The sequence below is a fragment of the Lepeophtheirus salmonis genome, chromosome 7 (assembly GCF_016086655.4).
Source record: "Lepeophtheirus salmonis chromosome 7, UVic_Lsal_1.4, whole genome shotgun sequence".
Lineage (NCBI taxonomy): Eukaryota > Metazoa > Arthropoda > Copepoda > Siphonostomatoida > Caligidae > Lepeophtheirus > Lepeophtheirus salmonis.
In genome coordinates this window covers 3,307,117-3,331,767 of record NC_052137.2, presented here as the reverse complement: position 1 = coordinate 3,331,767, position 24,651 = coordinate 3,307,117, and the positions used below count along the sequence as shown (strand labels likewise).

General features: G+C 31.3%; 2 protein-coding genes and 1 long non-coding RNA gene across 4 annotated transcripts; 1 reads left to right on the top strand and 2 right to left on the bottom strand.

Moving 5' to 3' along the window:
- Window positions 1-2,912: 2,912 nt before the first annotated feature.
- On the top strand, window positions 2,913-3,898 carry LOC121121712 (histone H2B-like). Its single transcript, XM_040716682.2, has one exon. It carries the CDS (start codon window positions 2,930-2,932, stop codon window positions 3,302-3,304), a length of 375 nt encoding a protein of 124 aa, XP_040572616.1. The 5' UTR covers window positions 2,913-2,929; the 3' UTR covers window positions 3,305-3,898.
- An 11,743-nt stretch (window positions 3,899-15,641) lies between these two features.
- LOC121121535 (uncharacterized) lies at window positions 15,642-18,158 on the bottom strand. Of its 2 annotated transcripts, none has more exons than XM_040716491.2 (3): window positions 16,655-18,158; window positions 16,498-16,569; window positions 15,642-16,434 (listed from the first exon to the last, which is right to left on the bottom strand). In XM_040716491.2, exons 2-3 carry the CDS (start codon window positions 16,507-16,509, stop codon window positions 15,856-15,858), a joined length of 591 nt encoding a protein of 196 aa, XP_040572425.1. In that variant the 5' UTR covers window positions 16,510-16,569; window positions 16,655-18,158; the 3' UTR covers window positions 15,642-15,855. The 2 variants fall into 2 exon arrangements, with proteins under 2 accessions (XP_040572425.1, XP_071746248.1); XM_071890147.1 differs by having other exon boundaries at window positions 16,489-16,569; window positions 16,655-18,155.
- Window positions 18,159-19,096: 938 nt separating this feature from the next.
- On the bottom strand, window positions 19,097-20,155 carry LOC139905959 (uncharacterized). The gene is made up of 3 exons (XR_011781129.1): window positions 19,875-20,155; window positions 19,682-19,821; window positions 19,097-19,619 (listed from the first exon to the last, which is right to left on the bottom strand). It is a non-coding gene; the product is annotated as an uncharacterized lncRNA (long non-coding RNA).
- Window positions 20,156-24,651: the final 4,496 nt, after the last annotated feature.

The following is a 24,651-nucleotide window of genomic DNA, read 5'->3' as shown; positions in this document are numbered from 1 at the left end:
CTCATAACTTTGTACTTAACGTTTTATAATCTTCGTACCAAGTTTGATTAAGATCGATCCGTTACTTTTGCCGTAATCCTGGTGACTAACAAACAAACAAACTAACAGCAAACAGAGGCAAAAACATAACCTCAGACGTAATGATAAAACAGTGCTTCTTTTTAATTAAATATTTAAAATCTTAATCCAATGAGTAAATTTTATTTCCACGACAAAGTACAAGGTCAAAGAATTAACATTCCAATGTACCATTGGCATAAGCGTATGAGATGATTATTTTTAGGGTGGCAAATTCAAAGATCAAATTGCCTGAATACTGCCATAGACGTGTCAGAAGGGATGTCAGTGACCTCACGTAACGTCCCTGGCGTCGGTATCATTTACAAAAGGACAAAAAAAAACAGAAAAAGAGAGAGAAAAAAAGATCTGCATAGGCAGAAAAGTAGACAGTTAAAGTAGAGATCACATAATATGGAGTCTCATAAGAAATAACATCACGATGCCAAATTTCAATTGGGCCTTACATGGTTTGCCATCCATTGTTTACTGGCTTTAGTGAACATTGAACGTGAAATCACCAGAGCATTAGTCCACCCAAGAAATGAGCGCGTGCTCAGTTACGTGGATGCGCTTCCAATGAGCACGCTTCCGCTCAATGAAAAATGAGCAACGCTCATTTTTTCGCTCGTATTTGAACATGAGAACTCATTATGTATATATGTTACAAAAAAAAAAATCAATTCAATTTTTCCCTTTTAAACCTGTTTTATCTAATAGATAATGGAGAAAAGACATTTTGATGCCAAAATCATGTCCTCTAGCTTCATTATTAAGGAAGTTATGACCAATTTATCATCAGAATTTCACGCCATTTTTTCGTAGTGTTAAATCTGTTAATGTTATAACCTACACCAAAATATGTGCTATAAGAAAATATGAAATTTCAATAAAACAACACAACTTTCTTAAACATCAAGGGAATTGAATGCAATTTTCAGAAATTACAGAATACAGTACTGTATAAAATATTATAGCGTTTTGTCTTAAGACATAACTTTATCCGTCTTTTCTTGTAATCTTTGAAATGATTCTTTAACTCTCAAATTTTTCGATGTTATCTCATGAGATGTAGAAAACTGAAAATTAATACAAATAAATAAATTAGCAAAAATTCGAGCGATTTTTTCGCTCTTCTAAAATGGCGAGCGCGCTCCCGCTCTCGCTCGTTATTCAAAAAAATGAGCGCGCTCCCGCTCTCGCTCAAGAATTTTGATTGGCACTCGGAGAGGCGTAAACTAATGCTTTGGAAATCACTCACTTTATTGAGGCTAATAATTAGATGGATGAGATAATCTTCGAATTTGCGAAACAGAATAAGGGTGGTGAACATTTGCTTCTATTGGTTACATAACAGTTAAATGGTTACATAAATGGTTTACATTTTTGATTTATCAACAATAAAACTGATTTATACTTAACTGAGTTGTTCTCTTTGTAATTTGAACACAACCACTCACACCCATCTACCAGATGATTAAAAACTTTTTTTTAATCCCCCAGTATATGTATTGTCGGGCTTAAATGGTCGTCGGCCTTAAAATAGGCTCCTCTGACGTCACTAATGTAAGAGTTTCAGTACGTCTATGAATACGGCTAGGTATCTATATTATCAATTGCATTATTGCTTAGGAGGTAATTTCTCCATCGTCACCTCTACTGTCTCCTACATCTATACACATTAGAATGATTTGCATATTATTATATACAAAGTCAACAATAAAGGTCAATCTACCAAAAGACATTTTAATTCTAAGAACTATGCATATCTATTATTATCTTTAAATCAGGGCTGGTAGTTGGTGCCTTTTTTGTTGGAGTTAGAAAATTTGTACCGACCCCGGCTACAAAAATTATTTTCTTAACATTGTCTCTCCTAAGATAATACACCAATACATTCAATCATTTATTTTGAAAGACAAAACTGTTGAGGTTTGAACATTATAATAATATAAAAATCTCTGAGAATAAAACAATCCATTGGTCTGTTACAAAATCATACACGTAACTCCGTGAACATTCATGATATGATAGATATGGCACGGAACTCTAAGTATTCAGGGTTTGGCATAAAAACATGGACTGTTAATTAATTAAATTTTCTCATTAAAAATGGGATATTACACGGGATCCTTGATGCTCAGAGAAGCAGCTGTGCAAGAATTTAATCTGCCATGAGCCGGGGTGTGTTTTAGTATATGAGATTTTTTTAATATCAATTTACCCCAATTTACCTTCTAGTGGAGGTCATGAAGGCCAGGAGGCTCTAGAGGAAAAGTGGCAAATTCATGTGGCCCCTTCTTCGGCAGATTTGAACCAAATGTATTTTGCTGTGTGGGGAACAAACTCCACAACCAAATGATGCACTCATTGAAGTCGCCCATAGAGGCTGCGTGGGGTAACTTGTCTAAGGAGTTTGTTATCAACTCCTACCAGACCTATCAGAAACTTGTAAAGTCTGTAATTGATGCTCAAGGTAGCCATATTGAGTGACCAAGTTTAAGAAAGCCTTGTTTACAAGCTCTGATTATTTGTCGATGCACGATCGGCAAACATTTTTAATTCTTAGGTAGAGATAAACATTAAATAATGCCTATCCTTATAATATCTAAAAAATCAATTGTATTATCTATGCTACTTGTTTCTTTAACTTTGATTTTGTACCTAAACGTCAAAATATAAAAATACTATCAATATATTCGTATATACCTTTATCTAAAAACTATGATCTGCGTTATTTTCCCGCGCATTTTTGTTTAGAAAGCGTGCGCGGGAGATTCAACTCTTCAATCCCCTCTTTTTTCTTATAAATACGAGCCGGTTGTGAAAGAGATCATCCAATTTACTTATATTCATTGAATTAATAACAACCATGCCACCCAAGTCTACAGGAAAAGCCGCCAAGAAGGCAGGAAAAGCCCAAAAGGACATCACCAAGCCTGCTGGAAAGAAAAGGTCCCACAAGAGGAAAGAATCCTATGCCATCTACATTTACAAGGTCTTGAAACAGGTTCACCCCGATACTGGTGTCTCCTCCAAAGCCATGAGCATCATGAACTCGTTCGTCAATGATATCTTTGAGAGAATTGCCGCCGAGTCTTCACGTCTCGCTCACTACAATAAGAGATCCACCATCACTTCCAGAGAAATCCAAACCGCTGTCCGTCTTCTCCTCCCAGGAGAGTTAGCCAAGCACGCTGTCTCTGAAGGAACCAAGGCTGTGACCAAATACACCTCCTCCAAATAAATTCACCATTCTTTGGGATTCATATCTAAAGTAAAAATGAAATACCAGGTCCTTTTTAGGACCACCAATTCCTTGATTTAAGTATACTTTATGGCTCATGAGTTGGTAATTAATAAGGTGTTAAAATAAGTCATTACACCTATTCAAAAATATACTTATTTGAATTTTGATATGCTTCCATATTTTCCCCTATGCTTTAAGATTTGAGAAGCTCAAAAATCATTTTTTTAAGGGAATATATCCTTTACCTGGCCTCAGTTGTTCCAAAATGCCTTTTTTGATGATTTTGAGTAGTTTTTGAAGAAAAAGTGTAGATAAAACACATGATTGAATGCCCAAAAATATATTAAACTAAAATATGATTATTTTTTAATATATTTGGTATATATTTTATTATCTAAGTATCAAGATTGCCTAGTACAATGAAGGTAAAGAGAAACTGCTAGTTTCACGAACGGCAGTACTAAAAATGTATATTCCCATCAATCATTGTTATTTTTTCTTGTATTTCCCCATTTTTTTATATTTATATATTTTCGAGAAATGTCTCAATTTCTTATTTTAGGAAAAAAAATTAAAATACCAATTTGAAAATCCTATTGAGATACCTTTAATATTATTTTATATTTTTTCTGAGACTTCTACAAATAAGGAAATATGTAAAAATTACATAAAAGTAATAATTTATATTATCCATTTATTTACTGATTATTTCTATAACTTTTAAATCGTCACCCATTACATTCTACGTCTTGAAGTTGAGGGATATCTCCTTGGGATCTTTCGTTATTTTTTATTATGTTCATATTGTAAGTCATCATTTTGATTCTTCTCACTGCAATTTCCTTAACGACTCAAAAATTATGTTTATAATTTTTTTCTTTTGTTTAGTCTTCATTTCCTGACCGTGATACAACAGGCTTTTGAAGCTTATCTGGCCCTATATTCAGTATAGCTAAAAAAAGGCTTCTAGACCAATAAGATAATTAAGTTTTTTCATTTATAATCTAAAATATAGATTGGCATCTTTTAAAGCTGTCAGGTTTTTTAGTCGAATATAATTTCAGGACTATATTTCCATTTTGATCATCATCTAAAACATTACTGAATAGAGCGAACGGAGCCACCTTCTGTGTCAAATACTTCATGTGATTATGAAGCTTCTTCAAAACAAACTATGCTAATTCATTATAAATTTTTCTTAACAATCACGTGTCCTTGTAAAATTTCAAGTCATTGTCAGGAGCATCTGCGTCAAATGATGAAGTAATCCACATTGGTCTATCCAACAAAGTAAGAAATGTGTTCATCCTATCCAGTTTTTTCATTCTATATTTGTCATATTTTATTTCCTCATAGAATCATTCGTTTGGGGGTATATTTTCTGGCTATCCATCTCGCTTCATGAATTAATCCTGTTTTTTTTAGTGAATACCTCAAAAATCTTGTCGTGTTTCGACATATGAGTTTTTTCATCGTTTTCTGATAAAAAAATGACGTCTTTCTCCTTTGATGATTACTAATTATTTTCGATCTCCTTAATAGTATCAGAAGCTCCAATCTTGAATAAAGTGTTTAGTTCCAAGATATTTACTCTCTTCTTTCCTTTAGGCCCACTTTCTCTTCCTTTGTTTCTCGCAAGTACTCTATTTTGCAAATAGTTTAATCTCATTATTAATTGTCTTTGCCTTTATGGGATGTTTGTTTTAATGGTTATTTTGGCAAGATCTTTGACAGTGACTTTCCTATGTACACATACAAACTTTGAAGATGAAGAAAGTATTGAAATGCTTGTTTATAAGTGGGAAGTGTCAACCACGAATTATAGAAGCAAAGTATCCAATAAATACATTCTTAATGAAAGATCTAGTAAAGGGTCAGTTTGATGTCTGTTTGTTTGATGAATTTGAAGATCCATTGGTGTCACTTTTAAAACTTTCAAAATCCTTGCTTTTATTCATAATGTATTAAGTATTCTTTTCTTATATAAGTTAACAATGTAGTATTCGCAGAGTAAATCAAGAAGTACTTTTGCCAACTCATTTAATTAATCTTAATTCGTTAGTAATAACAAACAACTAACCAATATAGTTTGATAATAATTTTATCCAATAACTATTTGTCTAAAGTGACTTCCTGCAACCCTGATTTGTAGACAAAATGCTCATAGGTTAAGGAGTAGAAGTCCTATTAACCAGGTAAAATAATCATTTCTTTGCAAATATTTAATTTTTCATTGTTTTGTGTTTTTTAAAATCAGATCGAGGCTCCGATGCACGTCTCAAAATACACGAAGGATGACTAACAGGAATTTTTGCTTGCTACATGTATTATTGGAATTTAAGTGCGGTTTTTTTATACATCTAAAAATGAAAGAATAATTAAAACAAATATACAGTGTCATCTTCATTTTAGATGTTAAAAAGTATTTGCAGATCTTAGCTTTTTATTATTATTTTTTTTAAATGGCTCTTTGAGTTAAAAAAAATTACCAAAACCTCTAGACAAAAGTTTTAAAACAATGTGGCAAACCTGGCTTGTTTGCTTAAGTAGATTCTATTTTATTTTTATTAATATATCTTCATGTCATTTATACAAGATCTGAATCCACTGGTTTACTCCATTTGGTGGCAAAATTTAGAAGAAGGCTTGCAAAGTCTACCACCCAAATGTTGTGCCCTGCAAGAACTGTTCTGTTAAATAGTGGAGGATCATGAAAAAGGACTACGTTGCCAATGTTTTCAAGGGACTCCAGAGGTCGTTAGAGGCTCTCATTGAGGCTAATTGCATAGAGGTGAATAAAAAAACAGAATATTATTTCATTTATTCATAATTAATTATTTGAGTTAAAATCTAGGATTTGTCAGATGGATTAATATATTTGATATAGTTTAGTATTTGTCGACTAATTGAATACATGGATAACGGATATGTTGTGGACTTCTTATTTAACATGCCCCATGGCTCTCAGGTTGTGGAGAGGAAGTACCTGTCCTCAAGAAATCAAAATATACTTTTAAATTTTGATATATTTCCGCATTTTCCACACGCTATAAGTAGTGAGAATCTAGTAAATCATTTTTTTATGGATGTAAGTATGTCTTATACCCTGCTCCGTTGGCCTTAAAGTGTTTCCAAAATGTCTTTTTTGATGATTTTGCGAAGTTTTTAGACAAAAAGTATAGATACAACACACCATTGATTGGCAAAAAAGGCATTAAACTGTAATATAACAATTTTTGGATAATATCTTATATTTATTTTATTATCTAAGTTAAGTATCAAGACTGTCCAGTACAATGAAGTTGAACAGCAACATCTAGATGTGCGGACCACAGTACTAAAATTGTATACTCCCATCGATCAATATTGTTCTCTCTTATATTTAGCCATTTTTAGGGGGAAAATATATTAATATTTTCGAGAGATTATACAAGTACCTCAATTTTTAAAGTAAAAATAGTTTTTTTAATACAAATTTCAAAATAGAATGATATATCTTGTATTTTATTTTACATGTTTTTTATTGACTTTTAACTAAAGTACTGGGTAATCTTGATACTTAGATAATAAAATATATAAAAATTATTATTTAAAAAAGGCGATATTTTAGTTTAATGTATTTATTTTTTTTGCATTCATCAAAAAATGCATTTTGGAATATATTTTTGCAGATTAGGCAGGGTATAGAACATACTTAGATCCCTTAAAAAATAATTTTCAAGTGTATCACATGTTAAAGCATAAGAAAAAATGCGGAAACATATCAAAATTCAAAAAAGTATATATTAGAATAGGCCGACCGCCCTCCCCCTTCCACACACACATACTTATTTGGGCAATTGTTCCTGAGGGAGATAAAATTCTTCCATGGCCATTTTGAGCATCAAATAAACCCTTCTTATATCCAAAATATACCCTGGACCTCAGGTAGTATAGGTAAAGTGCTAAAAAAGGCTATTTCAAGGCCATAGCCTTCAAATAAGCTAATCCCCTCAAGTCCATGAGGAGCCATGCAAGAGATCTATGTTTTTTCACCAAACTTTCCAGAGAGCTTTCAAAAAAGTGGATGGAAAGGGCTTTGTAAGAATATGAAAAAACCCATCTTTCCGTCTCATTTATTCATGCTTTTGGACTCCTTAGCCCTGATGCCAAAACCTCCAGTATCTGCCATCCGAATACAGAGGTTCTCAAAGCCAAGGTCAGCCAGCACTTGGACAATATGGCAGAGAACTACATCCCCATCGGGTGGTAGGCCTTCCACCACCTGGAAGCTATCAAATTAAGCTCGATTTCAGATAATGGAAAAAATGATAGTAGAAAAAAAAAAGATTAAGGCTCTATGTTCCTGTGATATATATTTCATGAAATTTATACACAGAGTTAAAAAAGTTGAAATGAAGAAAAAAAAGTTTAATTTTGTATTTATTCTAATTGGGTATGATATAGCCTGTCCTCACATGAGGACATTCCGTTGAAGTAGGGTCATAATAGATCATAATATATACATACATTATTTCAAGTGATACACCTTAAAACAATTAAAACAAAGTGTAATATTACATTTTCCACAATATATTCAAGGTTTTGCTACACAAGATTCCATACGACACTGCCTTTGTTCTTCTTTTTGTCGGATCTAATGAGATATCTAGTCAAACGAACATCTTGGATGGGAGTTGATGGTTTTACTATAGTTTTTTTGGAGTCTCCTTTCAAATAAGCCAAGGATATATGTCTTTGAAAATCCTTTAATGATAGAAAATCTTTTTCATCATTGACAAGTTTGTGAATAATCCAAGCTTTCTTTACGGCCATATCAATCAGTAGAATCACTAAGAGCCAATACCATTTTTTCACTCGTAGGGAAATTTTTCTGACAACTTATATCCTAAAGGAGCTTTCACACTTTTTTTGTTGTCTTCTTTTCCCCAGTAGAAGTCAAAATTGTAACAATCCAGATAAATCACATAATTTATATTCCAACCTTATTGATTTCCCTTATAAATTGCTTCAAGATTTGACTAATGCTATATGTGTCGTGAAAATTTCAAATTTAGTAAAGTTCTTCTGAAGCATAGATATTAGCGAGAAACCATTTATTTGTGGCAGCGTATTACAAAAATATAAAATAATCAATAAAATCTATCCCAAAATCTTCGAATGAATATTTTCAATTCCTTAGTAATATGTAAGGAAAATGAAGAAGTGTTCTTATCTTGAATCGCATAACGATTGCTTTCAGTGACGATATGATTAAAAATTTCTTAAGTAAAAAGATTATCACACATCTCCTTATGTGTTAAACCCATCATTTTTCCTTTAAGATGATCAAGTTTGAATTTTTCATTACCTAACCTTTGACGGAGCTTTTTATAAACAAGGTCAATTTGACGCCAAAACAATTTGGATTTATACTAATCAAAATATTTTATATAATGTTAGGGCGAGTCTGTAGAAATTCGTTCAAGAGTTCCAGCAAGGTCTGTAACTTGTGGAAGGTCTAGTAGATTGTCGTCAATATCCTCATCATCTGTCAGTTCGTCCACATTTGGGGGAATGATAGTAATGTCCAAAATATTTTCTTCTTCATGAATCAATCATTATTCTCATTCTAACAATGGTTCAATTTCACAGAGAGTCAGTCCTGTATGATGTGAACTCATTTTTTCAAACAGTATAACACAAACCAGCAATTGAAAATCATCAAACTATTTCACAGACCTAAGACACACTGACAAGCGGATGAAACTTTTATTCACTGGAAGCTCAAAAACAAAGAAATTAATGCGTAGATTGTATGCAATCCAATAATTGGTGCATTATATCTTTCGAAAGGAATATTCTTTTTTATGTACGTATCTGACGGATGTCCTCATATGAGGGACATGTATCTTTTGAGGCTTACTGCAAAAAAAAAATAATAATAATAAATAATTATTACTTATTTTACTAAAAAGGTACACAAGGTTACTTTAACACTTTGGGAGTTTTATCAATAAAATAATATTCAAAAAATAAATAAAAAACATGCAAAATATTGCTCGTCCTCAAATGAGGACGTTAGGTGTTATTTTATTCCCAGTGAATTCCTTCCATGTTAAATTCATCCCAGATATTTATTCCCCACTTTGAAGAGGGACATTTACTGACGTTATACAGTTTATAGATATAGAAGAAGAAGCAGAGTGTAATGACGGATTTATTTCTAATTCTCAAAGTATAAAAAGTATCCACGAATTGGGATTCCATTTCTACTCACTATTAAGATTTATCTTGACGTCATTTGTAATCCATAAATACTATAAATCCTTCATATATAGGGGCATCCACAGGATTATATATATATATTTTATTTTTTTTTTGGCAGGGGGCATGATTTTTGGATTTTTTTGACAAAAATCCACAACTAAAAACATTTTGGAAAAATATATGATAAATTATTACTTTTATTTTTCCTAGTTTGATTCCTAGAGGAAGAAATATACTATTTGTATATGGATTTCACCAAAAGATTTCTTTAATCAATAAAAGGAACATTCAATAAAAAAAAAATATTTTTTCAAAAAAAAAATTCCAAAAACACAAAACACAAAAAAAACTCATAAACGATATTTAAATACTAAATTTTTTTTTAAATCCACATCTATTCATAAAAAAAAATTATATATTTTTTGAAAAAAAACCAAAACAATTCAAATATTAAATTTTTGGAAAAAAAAATTCAAATAGTAAAGAGTAAAAATTCCTAAATTTGGGGAGGTCTACAACCCTTCCAGCCCACCCCAGAGGACGCCCACTGATATCCGTCTCCAATCGATCAATAGTCGGTTCCAGTCACGACTGCCCAGGCCTCCCTCTACAGCTCACCACAAAAAACTAATAACTAGTTTAGAAACATACAACTTATGATGTCCCTAAATATTCCTCTTCAATGTGGAAATAAATGTCCGGGGATAAATTTCACACGGAATGAATTTACTTTTACTGGGAATGAAATTTCAAGGAATGAAAAGACAGGGGATGAATTTACTTGGAAAGAAATTTCCAGTCACGATGAAAAGAACAATAACTCTTCCGCTCAAGAATTTTGAGCGGCGCTCACTAATGTTTTACCGAAAACTGGTGGCAACCAATCTGAAAAATTGAATGAGAAATCTAATATCGTTTTAGCGGTCCTTCTCTTGACCTATCTAACGGTGCTGGAACTGATGCCAAAGAAACTTGTGCAATTGAATTTGCCCTCACAGCTAGAGTTGTATAAAATATGACTCATCTTATATAAAAATAAAAGAAACCAACAAATATTATGGTAACCCCGACGATTTGAAGAATATTTTGGAAGAGACTAGTTAAAATGTAATGACGTTTTATTCGATCAGCTGCAATTAACTACGAGAGAAAAGAAATATACACAAATCCCAATACGTATCGATCCGGAACATAGGCAGGAGTTACTCCGATATCCAAGAAGGACTTACACTTCTAAATCCCGAGCAAACCCTCACTGTTATTCTCTGTCTTTCATGAGCAGACACACTAGTGATCACTATATACTTTCAAGAATTCAAGAATAATGATCACGACTGGAGAAAAAAAAACACTCTTAGATACGGTCAACGTGTTACCAACAAGAAAAAAGTCTTGAACTCGTAAAGGTCATATTTTATTCAACTCAACTCACATCCCATTGCATGAATTTGGAAGAATCTTGTATAATATTGGAACGGCCCTGTACCTAGGGATGGTAGCACAATTTAAAAAAATCGAATTAGAGTTGTAAATTAAAAAAATTAGACAAAATAATATTTTTGATAAATAACTGGCTAGAATTCTTAGAATTAAAGTAATACATTTTCAATGTTTTATAGCAGATTAGGATATAATAAGATTTATATTCTAGATTCCTGATAAGTAACGAGTGGTCCATTAAAATCTGAACACTTTGAATTTTAAAATTCAACAAGATATAATTTATTGCTTAACAATAGAATTTCAACAAAGCTTGAAAAGTGCCTGAGCTCTCTTAATCATTAATGTAGCAGCCCTAGCAGTAATAATGGATTACAGGTGGTGGCGGGCGGAAGGCCTGGCACCCCCTGCAGATGTAGTCCTTTGTCATGGTGTCCCAATGTTGGCTGATAGTAGATTTTAGGGCCTTGGTGACAGACACTGCATGCCTTTATATGGCCGATATTTCAGTTGCAGAAGAAACAATCACCGCCACTCCGATTGAAGATTCAGAAACAGTAAATGAAAAAAATGTTCGAGAACGATTCATATTTCTTCGTTTTTGTAGATGATTCGGGATCCAAATCCCAAACCAGGACAACCACAAAATTCTAGTCTTGTAAAAACGGCCTCAATCATTGTTAATATTGCAATACTCGTTAATCACTCCACTGCCCCTCTTATAATACATATCGAAGCCTTAATAGATAGCTCAAGCAATTTACATTCAGCAAATAAGATGGAACTGATTTTAAAATACTACTGAAATATGGAATAAAAAAATGGTATGAATTACGGCATTCATACCTCCAGATTTACAAGACTCACTTTCGTGGCATGATTTAGCGAACTTAATGTTATTTCAAAAGATTTTTTAGAAACAATTATATGTAATTTGTGTAACTTAAACTCTTTGAGAGACCTGCAAAAGTCACGTTCGCTGACAATAATATGAATGTCGAGTCCATTTTTCCAGAGTTTCCTGATGTTTGAAGGAGTCGGAAAAACTCGATCCAATGAAAATCTATGTACAAGAACATACTGTACAGAAAGTTCCTTTTACTCACCGTAAAAAATCAAAGAAAGAATTGGAGTTTATGATAAAACCGGAGATCATCCAAGCAGTAGACATACCAACAGGACTCAATAAGTTCACAGTCAGGCCTGCACATCCCTGCCCATCACAAGAATCTGCAGTAAAACAAAAAGTAAACTATAATTACCATGTCCCAAAAGTATATCCTAAATTATATATTTATATAAATCTGATATCCTTACAAAATGTATAAATTAATAACCATTCTTCTAGAATGAACATAAGTATCACATAATAATTAGTGAAAAAAATTATAATTATAATTTGTAGAAGAGGAAATGAAATGGAAAAAATGAATAAAAATTCAATTTCTAAATATTTTCAGTTGTTTAGAGGAAGTCAAGCTCTTTGGATAACTTTTCTCTTAATTGTGAGTTTGCTTCTGAAGACTTTTTCTTCAGGATTATCACTTTAGAGAGGTCTCTTAATAGACTCAAGTTCAATTTCAATAATTTTATACAGGACCTTCCTCTACTCCACTTTGTGAGTGAAGGAAGTGAGCTCCATATTTTAGTTTTAGTTAATTCAGTTTATTTTCTGAAGTTTTCTTTTTCCTTAGACCTTCTGTTCGGAGATTTTGATCTGGAGAGTGAGTCACTTCTTTAATAGCGACTCAACAACAAATTTTTAAAAGGTACGCCCTTGTGTCTGGGATTCACAACTCAATTGTTTGAGAAATCTATTTATTTGCGTGATTTCATTCTAAAGCGATGAGTCTCAAGAATATAATTCAGCTAAAGAAGTTTTACTTTCGTTTAATATTAAATCTAATAAGAGAAAAAGAAATCTTTATAGTTTCAAACAAAACTTTTCAATTATTATAGAAAATTTAAAATTTGACATCACTCATATCCAAAAATGTTCTTGTAAGTCGTACACCTTTTAATATGCATGTACATAGTACATTTATAAATGGCTTTAAGTGTTGATAACTTCTGTATTTACTTTTGTTTCTAAAGAAGTCTTTAATAATAATTTTATTGACATGAATACAAGATTTAAACTCTCATCTTTAAAATGAGTGATTTTCACATTTCATGATTAATATGTTTATGTCCAAATTCAATTATCATCTTATGAAAATAGAAATATATGTCTTTGAACTTCTTACAATGGTTAAAAACTTCGAAAGATAGAATAAGTTGCATAAAAAAATTAAAAAATACCTTATTTGTTTATAAGAAGATAAAAAAATACCATTGTTGTCACTCCCCTAGTTCTTCTGCAGAATCTCTGTAAAAGAACTAGAGCAGTAATTACATTTGATTATTTTAATTTTCTCGTGAACACTGTCAATATACATCTTCAAGTTTGATTTTTGTGTAAAAGAACTTGAGACTTGACTACATTGTTATTTCTTAGATCAAAATATGTGTATTATATACATCGGGGAGCACTGTATACAGTGACATTTTTCATACAGACAGACAAACTTTGCTTGATTATTATATATAATATTAAATCCCATGCCACTCATCTGAAATGTTTTCCAACAGTTTTTATGAAGACAATTTTTTTAGAGCCATCTCCCTACATTTTCCTAATTCTAGTTTAATTATAACTTTAACAATTATAAATGTAGTTAAGTGTAGTATTATATGTTTTTCCAATAGAACCCTTGTTATAGTTATTTCCTTTGAAAAAGTCGGTTTAATCTTGTCAAACCAGCTACCTCTATTAAGCATGTCACTGCACTAAGCAGCCATTTTCAGTTGTAAAATTTAGAATTGCTACACGATAGAAGTGCCTTTTTATGAGACCACCTATACTAAGCGGCAGCTTTTTCAATTTTCTTTGCATGGCCGCTTACTATAGACTTCTCCTCTAAAAAAGAAAAGGCACATAAATAATATTATTTAAACTTCATCTAAAGGCTTAACAAATGAAACACTTAACTGTCCAAGTATATGCAGTAATGCTTTTAGACAAATTCTAAAATCGTTGGTCAAAATGGTGGTACCCAAAAAGTATGTTCTTTTTGAGAAAGTATTTATTATTTACTTTGGTGTATCACGCAAGCTTTCTTCCGAATAAAAACAAAGAAAAGGCCTAGTTTATAGTTTGCCAATTATTCCCAAGTGTGGTATTGTTGTACAATGACTGTAGGGAATTCTAATAATAAATAACCATTCATTGTTCAGAACACTGATTAGAAGAAAAGAAGTAGAAGCATTAACAGCTGACAACAAAATACCCTGTATTAGTGTTGGATATATCTAAAAAAAAACTAAAAAGACTGTAGTCCTATCAGTCCGGTCCTATTAAAATTTGTCATTCCTAGACCCGGTTCTTGTTGGTCTTTTGTAGAAACTACAGCAGCTAAAGTTACTTAGTTAAGACTAACTTCGTCATTTGAGTCGCTGAAGTTACATCATAATTCATTACTTCTTTCAAAGAGACAAGATAGGAGATGTGTGACTAGTATGTTTTATCATACGTTTTGCTATCATTCATTATTTTCTTAGTTCTTATATTCTTCAATCTTAGATATGAAAAAAATATCGGGCTAATAAAAAAAAGACTGAAAGGGGCGGGAATAAAAGACAGATAAGGCTATCAGTCCTTGGACTATCCAACACTAAGAAACTTAACTGGTTTATTTTTGAAATATTGCAAAATTAATTTAATAAAATATTACAAAAATTGAAAATGCAAAATGTTTTGATCTCAGTAATTTATGCACAAATCACAATCTCAACTCTAAATTTTCAAGCGCATCGCTTTGACGTCTCATTTGGAAATATCATTAATACCTTTAATTTATCTTTTAAGATTGTTATTAAATGTATCGATTGAAATCAAGATCTTTTTATAATATCTTACTAATTTTAAATATTATATGTTTTTTTTTTTTTTAATTTCAACCTCTGATTTTCCAAAAAATAAGATATCTATTTAGGTTATCATTTTGATTGATCTTTCTTTAATAAATTAAGTATGAAAGATTAGATAATGTTATTTATCAAATTCAAGATTATATACTTGTAAAATATTTTACTTTTATATCAGTGAAATTTCTCTTGGTTCTTGCCAAACCATAGATACACCAAAAAGTATATTATTCAATCATACCCAATGGCATTTAAAATAGGCCCAAGTAAGTATAACTCCTCCGACCTATAAATGTGTAACAACCACTGGATGCTTATAACTTGGAGTAATTTGGATTTTATTATTCAACTTATAGAAATTTTTTTTATCAAGGTATTATAATGGAAAAAATCCTTTTCTATATACAAAAATCTCTAAGACCAGTCATTCAGTTGCATTGAAAAAAAATTTCACCTAAACTCAAATCTCATTATTTAAAGTAATCAAAAAATCTTCTATTTTGATGGATTTACAAGAAGAAACATTTTTACTTTTCAATTTTGATTAGGATTATAATATCAAAAAATTAGAAAGTTTGAACCAATTATTAATCGATTAGGTTCTATAGGCATTTACTTAAAAAAAGGAAACTAGGTATAACGCCTTAAGTTATAGGATAATTATTTTATTATGTCACTCTTTTTAATTTTTTATTAAATAGTAAGATATTTAAATACTTAAAAACATTTAATTCGAATTTCAACAGATAAGACGTCAAAATATTAATAGAAGTCATAAAGATGCAAATAAATTATATTTGAAGAAAAAGTTGAATTAACGAAACACGAAACAACAATAATAAATATTCAATAAAATTATCAACCAAAACAGATCTTTAAAAAAAAGAAGATCTTTATTTGTTATAGCCATAGTTGGTAATGGGTCGATCATCGTATACGATATTGTTGATACTGTTACCATTGTAAGAACCATCGTCGTAGTCATTGGGATTTGCCGCAGCAAATGAAATTTGAGCAGCTACAGCATCAGCAATCTCAGGATAGGGAATAGGAACATCCTTAGGAAGATGAGGAGCAGAGGGATGATAGCCAGTCTCATCAGCATACCAATCCACGACATAGGTTTGTCCATCAGGGCCCACATACTCATAAGATCCCTTCATCACCACGACTTCAGTGTCTCCAATGACCTTTGTTTTCCCTACTGCCTGTTGACGAATCCCATTCTCGGACTCAAAAGCATAGTCAAAGTTACTTGAGCCATCTAGAGTCCCTGGTGCGTTGTAACTGCTGCTTAAGATCTTGATGTAGGGTCGATTGCTTTGGAAGGAGTTGGATCCAGCATTGTTGCTTGAGTAGGAGTTGCTGGCAGATCCAATCCCGTATGAACTTAGAGGAATATCCCGCTTCTTGACATCCTCAGCTTCTACAAGGGATGCAACAGCACATCCGAGAAGAATGAGACAGGATAACTGAAAACAAAAAGAGCTGTAAAATATCTTGGAAAATAACACTTTAATATTTACTTCAATTACTTTTGAGTTCATTTTATTTTTATTATAGTGGATTCTACTTCAGCTTTGGGCTTTGAATGTTGAATGATGCTTCTATTGAGGAGAGTAAGAGTTTATATATTCCATTTGTTTTATCCTTCAACTCTTTTTAAAAGTACGCTAATTTGAGGGTGTTTACCTAAATGTTTGTTGGATGTAATTTAATTGTATCCATTTATAATTAAGACGGATGAACATCCTTGTTTAATGTTTTTCTTTCATAAGAAAATCTGTGGAAGTCAAGATCAACTGTGTATGAATCTTCATGTAGAATTACGTAGGTTGATATATGAAACTCGATAACCTTTGTGCTTTGTGACACTTAAAATGTTCTTTCTTGGCATGCCTCCATAGTGAGTCTAAAATTTTACGTAAAAAACATCATTTTGTCCCATTTCTTCTTAAAAATGGAAAATTGACGTTTGATGAAAAATAAGAGGCAAAAAATGCAACAAATTGTATAAAAATGTAAAAAAGTATTTTATTTATGTTACCCTGATAGGATTAAATTTTGTGAAGAAAAAATTCAAAAATCCATAGTTATTCACAGAACATCAAATATTTTGGAAAACGAATTTGAAAAATTAATTTAAATTTCAAATATTAAAATTTTTTGAAAAAAATTTTTTTACCACGTTTACTAAAATCTACCATCACCACTTTCTCTTTCTAACTATTATTCCTTTTTTTCTATCTCTCTTTCTATACCAATAACTTTTTTCCCCTAGAGTCAACTAGATATATAATATATTGTAACATAGAAAATTTTAGATATAGGAAATTAATGAATAAGATACTATAAATTTTTATTTTTCTACTTTTATTTGAATGAGTATGAATCAATGAAGTAGCTAAGAATGAATGATACTAATTTATATGTTTTCAATATAAACCCAAGATATTTTTAACGACCACTTCCACCACCTCTCATATAAATAAAATGACAATTTAAGAAGCAGATTTTTTCTATAATATCCTCAAGTCCACTTCCGATAAACGTCCAATATAATTCAGCTATTGAGATAAAAAAATAGATAATCTTTGTAAAGCAATAATATGATTTATTCTTACCTTTTAATTATCAAGTATTCAGCTCCTTATTTTTTTTTTTTGTCTGATTATCAAAGGTTCAGAGAAGCAATAGTTACTAATCTGTGTTTTCTCTTCAATCACTTTACCCTTACGGACACTTATAGTGGATATAGCTTAATAATATAATCCAAAATGTGATCAAAATCTTTATCCTTTGAGAATTTCTTTCGCCGCATATACTCTGGGAGATAGGTGGGAAAGAGATATCTAAAAGTCTTGAAAACACTTCGCTTACGCATTATGCCTTGACTCGACTCCACAAAGACTCAATAGTCTGAGTATGAGCTCCAGTCAAGGGGTCCACATAATTTCTCTTATGCATCACAGTAAAGTGTTGCATACCTAAGGAATGTACCCGCCTATAGGACGCCCAATTGTCGGACATGACAGTAGTTTCGTGTTCGATGTCCTTTGCGATGAGAGGCAACAGAGTAGCCGCTGTTCAGTTTTCAACCTCAACCATGAAACAATCCACGCTGTACCTATCAATCCCTCCAATAACTCAGTGCTCCACTTTGTGCCTACTTCTATGATACTTTGTCTTTCCCAACTTGGACTCGTCGATATCAACAACGCGCCCAGGCCCACCTGACCTTGGGTTTCAAAATATTTTTACAAATTTCACGCAAAAAATTACACCAATCAAAAACTGTACGTTTAGAAAGGCCGGTTTGGTCTGCAGTAGTAAAAACCGTTGATAATTTCGACCAATGATAAATGATCATAATAGAATGCTTAAAAAAATGTCACTTTTTTGCAAAAAAAGTATTTTTTTTTAAATCGAATATATTTCCTAAAAGATGCCCAAGAATGCCTATACCTGGGGATGCCTGCACGCAATACTTTCTTACAATTCCAGCCGCACGAACAAATCACGAACGAAGGAAGGAGTCCTCGGGCTTGAAGCTACCCAATCACAGCTTCTTCGGATGCAAGAGCATTGAAGATATCTGCACACTTTCTGTGGACACCCCTGATTAAATAGCATTTAAAATTTTAAATGATCATATGTGTAACGTATATGTATAGTTGATAATATTGTAGAGAAAAACGCGTGCAAGGAGGAGGGGGGAAAAGACATATGGTATCATTGTTTAAAATACTGATGTGATTATCATCTGCCTGCTTTATTGTGATTTTTGAGGGTATAAAGAATGTATTTATTAGCAAAATGTTTAATGAAGATATACTACGTATAATTGACTTCGACGTTTTTTATCCGTTACAGTAGATTTGAAAACGTCACACTCCATGAAATTGTAATTCATTATGAACCTTATTCTCAGAATAATAGCTAATGAAACGACAAAGTAGAGTATTTGAAATATATTTGAAGCTCAAAGTTTAAAAAAGAAGGCTTTAATTAAATATAATCTACATACTAAAAAATAAACCATTAAACATTTAAGTTAAATATACAAAATATCATATAACTATTAATAATAATAAATTATAAATACAGAATATTGAAATAATAGATTGATCCAGATAATTTTTTCTTGTTTTAACATCGGAATTCAGTTAAATATGTCATAACTTTAGGTTGCAATACACAAGCGAGACGTGGAGTTTAATCAAAAAGATAATCACCCCTCTTCTTCATGTGGAAGTTGCTATATACAATTGTGCACAAGATAGATATATCTCTACCGATGAGATCTAACTAATTATTAATAATAAAGTAAATGTCAAAATCATAAAATTAGACAATAAATATACTAATAAAAAAATTTTATAAATAAATTCATCGTAAAGATTTAGAGCAAAAGCTAATTATGTAGTAATGTCCGGCGATATTACTCCCTATTAAGAGCATCAAAAAGATTTTCCCCCGTTATTTAGGTATGCTTATATAACAACATACTATTATCATGATGGATATACACAATTGTTAATTATAATGCAACACCCAATGTAACTACCCTCGTTGTTGTGACCATTTAAACAGTTGTTTTTGCCTCTTATGAGTTTTCTGAACACCATTTCTTGGAGCCCATCAACCATAGCTAAGCCTTTAGTGATAAAAAAGTAATATTTATTGACTATGTAATATTGGAAAACCTAATTATCATACCCAAGTCTTAAAGCGAAGTAAGTAGTCTCAGACAAACTAGTTGCAAACCATCCAAAGCTACTACCCCCGTTGTTGTGACCATTTAAGCAGTTGTGTTTGCCCTTTACTGAGTTGTGTATCATAATTCTTGATATGTTTAGCTAAAATAGAATCATATTTTATGGTTAGATTTAAAAAAAAATTGAATACTTACTGTGAGATAGTACAAAATTCAGAGTTCCATTTCGATATTCGTAAATACTTTTTACTGATAACTTGATCATCATTTGGTGTGGATGACTCAAAACATTTTTATATGTATTTCTATATATGACATCAGTACCAACATCCTCCATTAATTTAATGATGGTTCCTCGGGAACCAATATGTTTACCCTTGTATTTCTCCATAAATTTTTTGAACGTAGATGATTAGCAATGGATAAGGTTATATTACATGCAATAAGCATCGTTGTTAGATCAAAGTTAAAGTCTGACTTGACATCGTCAAATTGATTTTATAGATGAATATCCATACTCTTGTTATGAGATGAGGATAATGAGTGGCGTGTAATTCTAGACAGGGTCTAAAGGCACATTTATATCGACAAATCCGACAAACCATCTGTTTCTCATCCGGTAAGTATTTTCCAAATTCCTGGGCCTCCATTTTCATAAATCCAGACAGAAGGCGACGTCATTTTGGGGATTTTATTCAGTTCTCTATCGACTATCACCATCTCATATTATATTAATATTGAATAATAAAGGCGGGAATGATAACGTTCATGATTGATAGAAGAAGATGTATATTATTTAATCAATGATGCCATAAGTAATTCTTCTTTTCTCCTCGCACGCTTTTCTATTCTTACCAAAATTATCACCCTTACGTATATGACCCTATGTTTCTATATTTTTTCGGAAGTTTTAAAATAACATTTAGCAACCTCTCTAATATTAAGTATTAAATTACTATAATTGCAACCCTTTTGGTTTACACAAAAAAAACATAAAAGGTTATTATTAATAAATATTTCATTTTTTAAATTAATGTAAGATTTTTTAAGCTACGGTTCGAGAAATGGATTGGCTCAATTTCTTTGTTCAGAAGGAAAGTTTGTAGTTCCTCGAGAACAAGTTTGCATTCAATTGCGAAGTGTTTACTTTCAAAAATTGAATATATAATTATTCTCTCATGATAAGGATGATAACTTTAAAGAAAATTCCAATATTGGCAAAGAGTTCAGAATATATAAATCACTAAAACTTATAAATGAGATTCCAAATTACACGGGCTTAGAATCCATCAATTATTATAGCTTAAATAAAAATATATATAATTTATTAAACAATCAATATAAAAACGCTTAAAACCAATTTTACATAGATTGATTTTGTGCTTGTATGTTTACAAGGACTCATATCATCTCTATTTGGATCGTGAGGACTGGAGTCGATATTCTTATTAATAAATAAGAAGATAATTAGGATCCCTAGGATATATTGCATAAATCATCATATCCTACGTCTTCTAAAAGGTGAGAGAAGAAGTTCCTTTAATTGATTTTCATTCAAATGATATAAGAATATAGAGAAATAGTCGGAACTTTTCAAAAAAAAAATGTTCATTAAACCTCATAATGATAATATCGGGAAGTCATTGAAGATTAATAGACGATGAAATGTCCTCTATCATTTTAGTATATAATATAATCTAAGTTATGATTGATAGTTATTTATTCAAAGTTGTTCAGGAATAATCCATAACAATCCAGAAATATTATTCCTTCTTCAAGAGTGTTAAAACATACAAGTTTCTTCCTATACATTTGGCTGAATTAGCTCCCCTGCTTGCGTAGGAGAAGAACTCTTTCTAGCTCTGTGCGCACCAACGATGTGACTGGATGTTGTGAAGCAAAGGTGGAATGGGCATGTTAAAAAAGAAACCAAAAATCAATATGGTAACCATAACAATTTGAAAAATGTTTTGGAGAGAAAATGAATAATACACATGACGTTCATTAGATCAGCTAACATCAGCTGTGACAAGAGAGGAAGTAAAATTATATAAAAAAGGACATTTGCTATAATTACTCCGATTTAATCCCCAATTCAACTCTAAGTCTAATAAGGACTTACAATTATATTCTGCAACAAATTCTCAGGGTTATGTTCCGTCTTTTATAAGCACACACGAACGTTTAATCAGGTTTTGAATATAATTAAATATATTTAAAAAAGGATGTTCACCAGTCCGGAATGACATAACAATGACAACTGCTAAGGAAAATAAATTTATATTACCAATTACAAATTAACGGGCCAGCTAAAAAACACACTGCATTTACGTATATGGTTTGAAGTATAGGCATGAAAAGCAAGAAGATATCGGATTTGTGTCTTTGTTTGTCATTATTGATTGTAGTATGCATTAAGTTCTTAATTAAGTTCACAAATAAAACTGATAATAACATGTATTTATCAAGGTATTTATATTTATTAATCTATTTAATTCATATAATTCACAATCCTGTTTGAGGGGTGCTTCCCCTTTATACAGTCTACTCATCTTTACAGAATTCATAGAGATGCAGTGGTTTGTTTGAACCTGGACAGTAACTATAAATGAGAGACTTTTTTACTCACAATGGAAAATTCGAAGAGTGTGTGCCTTAGAGGAGAAAATATTAAACAGATTGATATTTAAGACAAAGTAATAAAATATGGTTTTAATGAATATGAAATTGCAGGTGCTAATCAAAGATTTATCCTGGACAAAGCTTGTTTTTATAATAGATTTCCTATAAACTTTAAGGGTAGAATTAATGACTTGAAAAAACACAAGGTGATAAAAAAAAAAATATAGACGGTTCATTCAAGGAGGTCACTTTTCAAGTAAAAGGAATTGACAAGGTTAATATTAATAAAAAGGGTAAATATGGTTGAAGCAATTTGGTGAAATTATATATCACCATTTCCCCCCCCCCCAAAAAAAACAACAACAATTGATGATAAAGTGGAGGGAAAATAATAGAATTAATCGGAAATTTGGGGAGACAGTAACTACTTTGTGGAAATTGTGTCTGATCCTTTGTCTATATCTCAAATTTTACCAGTTCAAGTTAAGATTAATTAAGCTAAAGTTTTTGGAGTTTAACTGGAATATCAAAAATGCTTTAATTTTGGACAAATAATGGAAAATCCACTTCAAAAATTTGATTATGAAAGGGCTTTCAAAAAGGTAATCACAAATACAAATTGAAGAGAATATGGGGGCCCATTTGATGGAAGACAAAAATGAGGATAAAGCTTCCAGATTTGTTAAACATATTATATCCGAAAAAAAAAATTTGAAGAGGTTAGTGAGACTTAAATTGTAGAAGAAAAAGATCAAGATAAGTATTCTGTATTAAATAATGAACCGGAAAATGATGTGGTAGAACAAGTACAGACCGTTTATTCGGATAAGGGAAACGAATAATCTCTTTTATAAAATGATAAGACAAATGATAGAGAGGATAGAAAGCCAGAAACCAATTCAAAGCTCATTTGGACTCCTTACAATTTTGAACCGTAGTAATTATGCTTCCTCTGGGGGAAAAAAAAGTAAACCAGATACAGATTTTTCCCTTGTAAGAGAAAAGAAACAGTCGAAAAAGCTTTCAATAAAAATTGCAAAATACAAAGGCATTATTCTAATTGTGTGTTTTCATCGTCTTTTGTTACTTTTTAAAAAAATTAATATAATGCGTTTAAAGACAAGTCAAATCAAAGATATTGATTTTTTCCCAAACCAAGGTGTTTGTATTAATAAGCAAGCAGTTGATAAAACCCATTCTAGCTTAGGAATTGTTAGAATATTTTCTTTCAATATTAGAGGAGGAAGGGATATACTATTCTGATATGATCAATGCATACTTTCTTTCAAACCTGATATTATATGCCTACAAGACGTTAAATGAAGGATATCTTCTTTGTGTAATTCTTCATATCACTCTTGTCTGCCTCCTGAGTTTTTATTTATTTTCTCACTCTGGGTATTAATATTTATTTTAATAAAAATTGAGAATCGTGTTTTTCTAAAAGACTACAAAGATTGAAGGGAGTTGCATTAAGTTTTTGTAATGACTTCGAGTTTTGATTTTCCTCTAATTAACGATCATGCTCCCATTCAAAAGTCATTGCAGTTTTTTCAAGCAATTTTCAACGATCAATGAAAAGACTCTACTTTGTTAATTGGACTAGACGACCGGTACACCAATAACAATCCTAAATGAACCATATCGAATTCTTCCACATATTATTCATAAACAAATGGAACAAATATTGAATATGAAAATAGCTGCCCATCAAAAGGGTTTTCTTAAGCATAAAATATATCTGATGTTTCAAGAAATATACAATGTGCAATTGATTCCGTAAATAGGAGGACAAAATTTTTGGATTTTACCAAAGCGAAAGGGATTAACGAGTTAGTCTTTGTATGTATCTTAATTATGGGTGTGAAGGAACATCTTAATAAAATAATTGTATTTATTTGAAGTATTACTTCTGGTGGGGATGACTTTCCATTTTACCTATAAGAAAGCATTTACCAATTAAATTAGCAATGACAATAAATAAATCACAAGGTCAAACATTTGAATAAATTGTTTTATATTTAGCAAAATCAGTATTTCACATCGTATATTAGATGTTGCATTTTCAAGAGTGGCAAAAGGGGATGCAGGGTTGATTATATTCACATCAAATGGATAGAAAACAACAAAGAGAAATTACAATAGAAATTTACCTATCATATAATTATAGTTTATAGTAGATCGCGTGTGTTTATAATTTGGCATTCCCTGTCTTTATGATAATGTGTTCGCGCAAGTTATAATAATATTATTTTTAATATGGAAAAAATTAATTAAGTTGGGTCGTGAGTTTCTTTAAAATACGAGAGACTTGATAGTCTTGCCTCAAAACCTGTAAGTTATTTGTAGT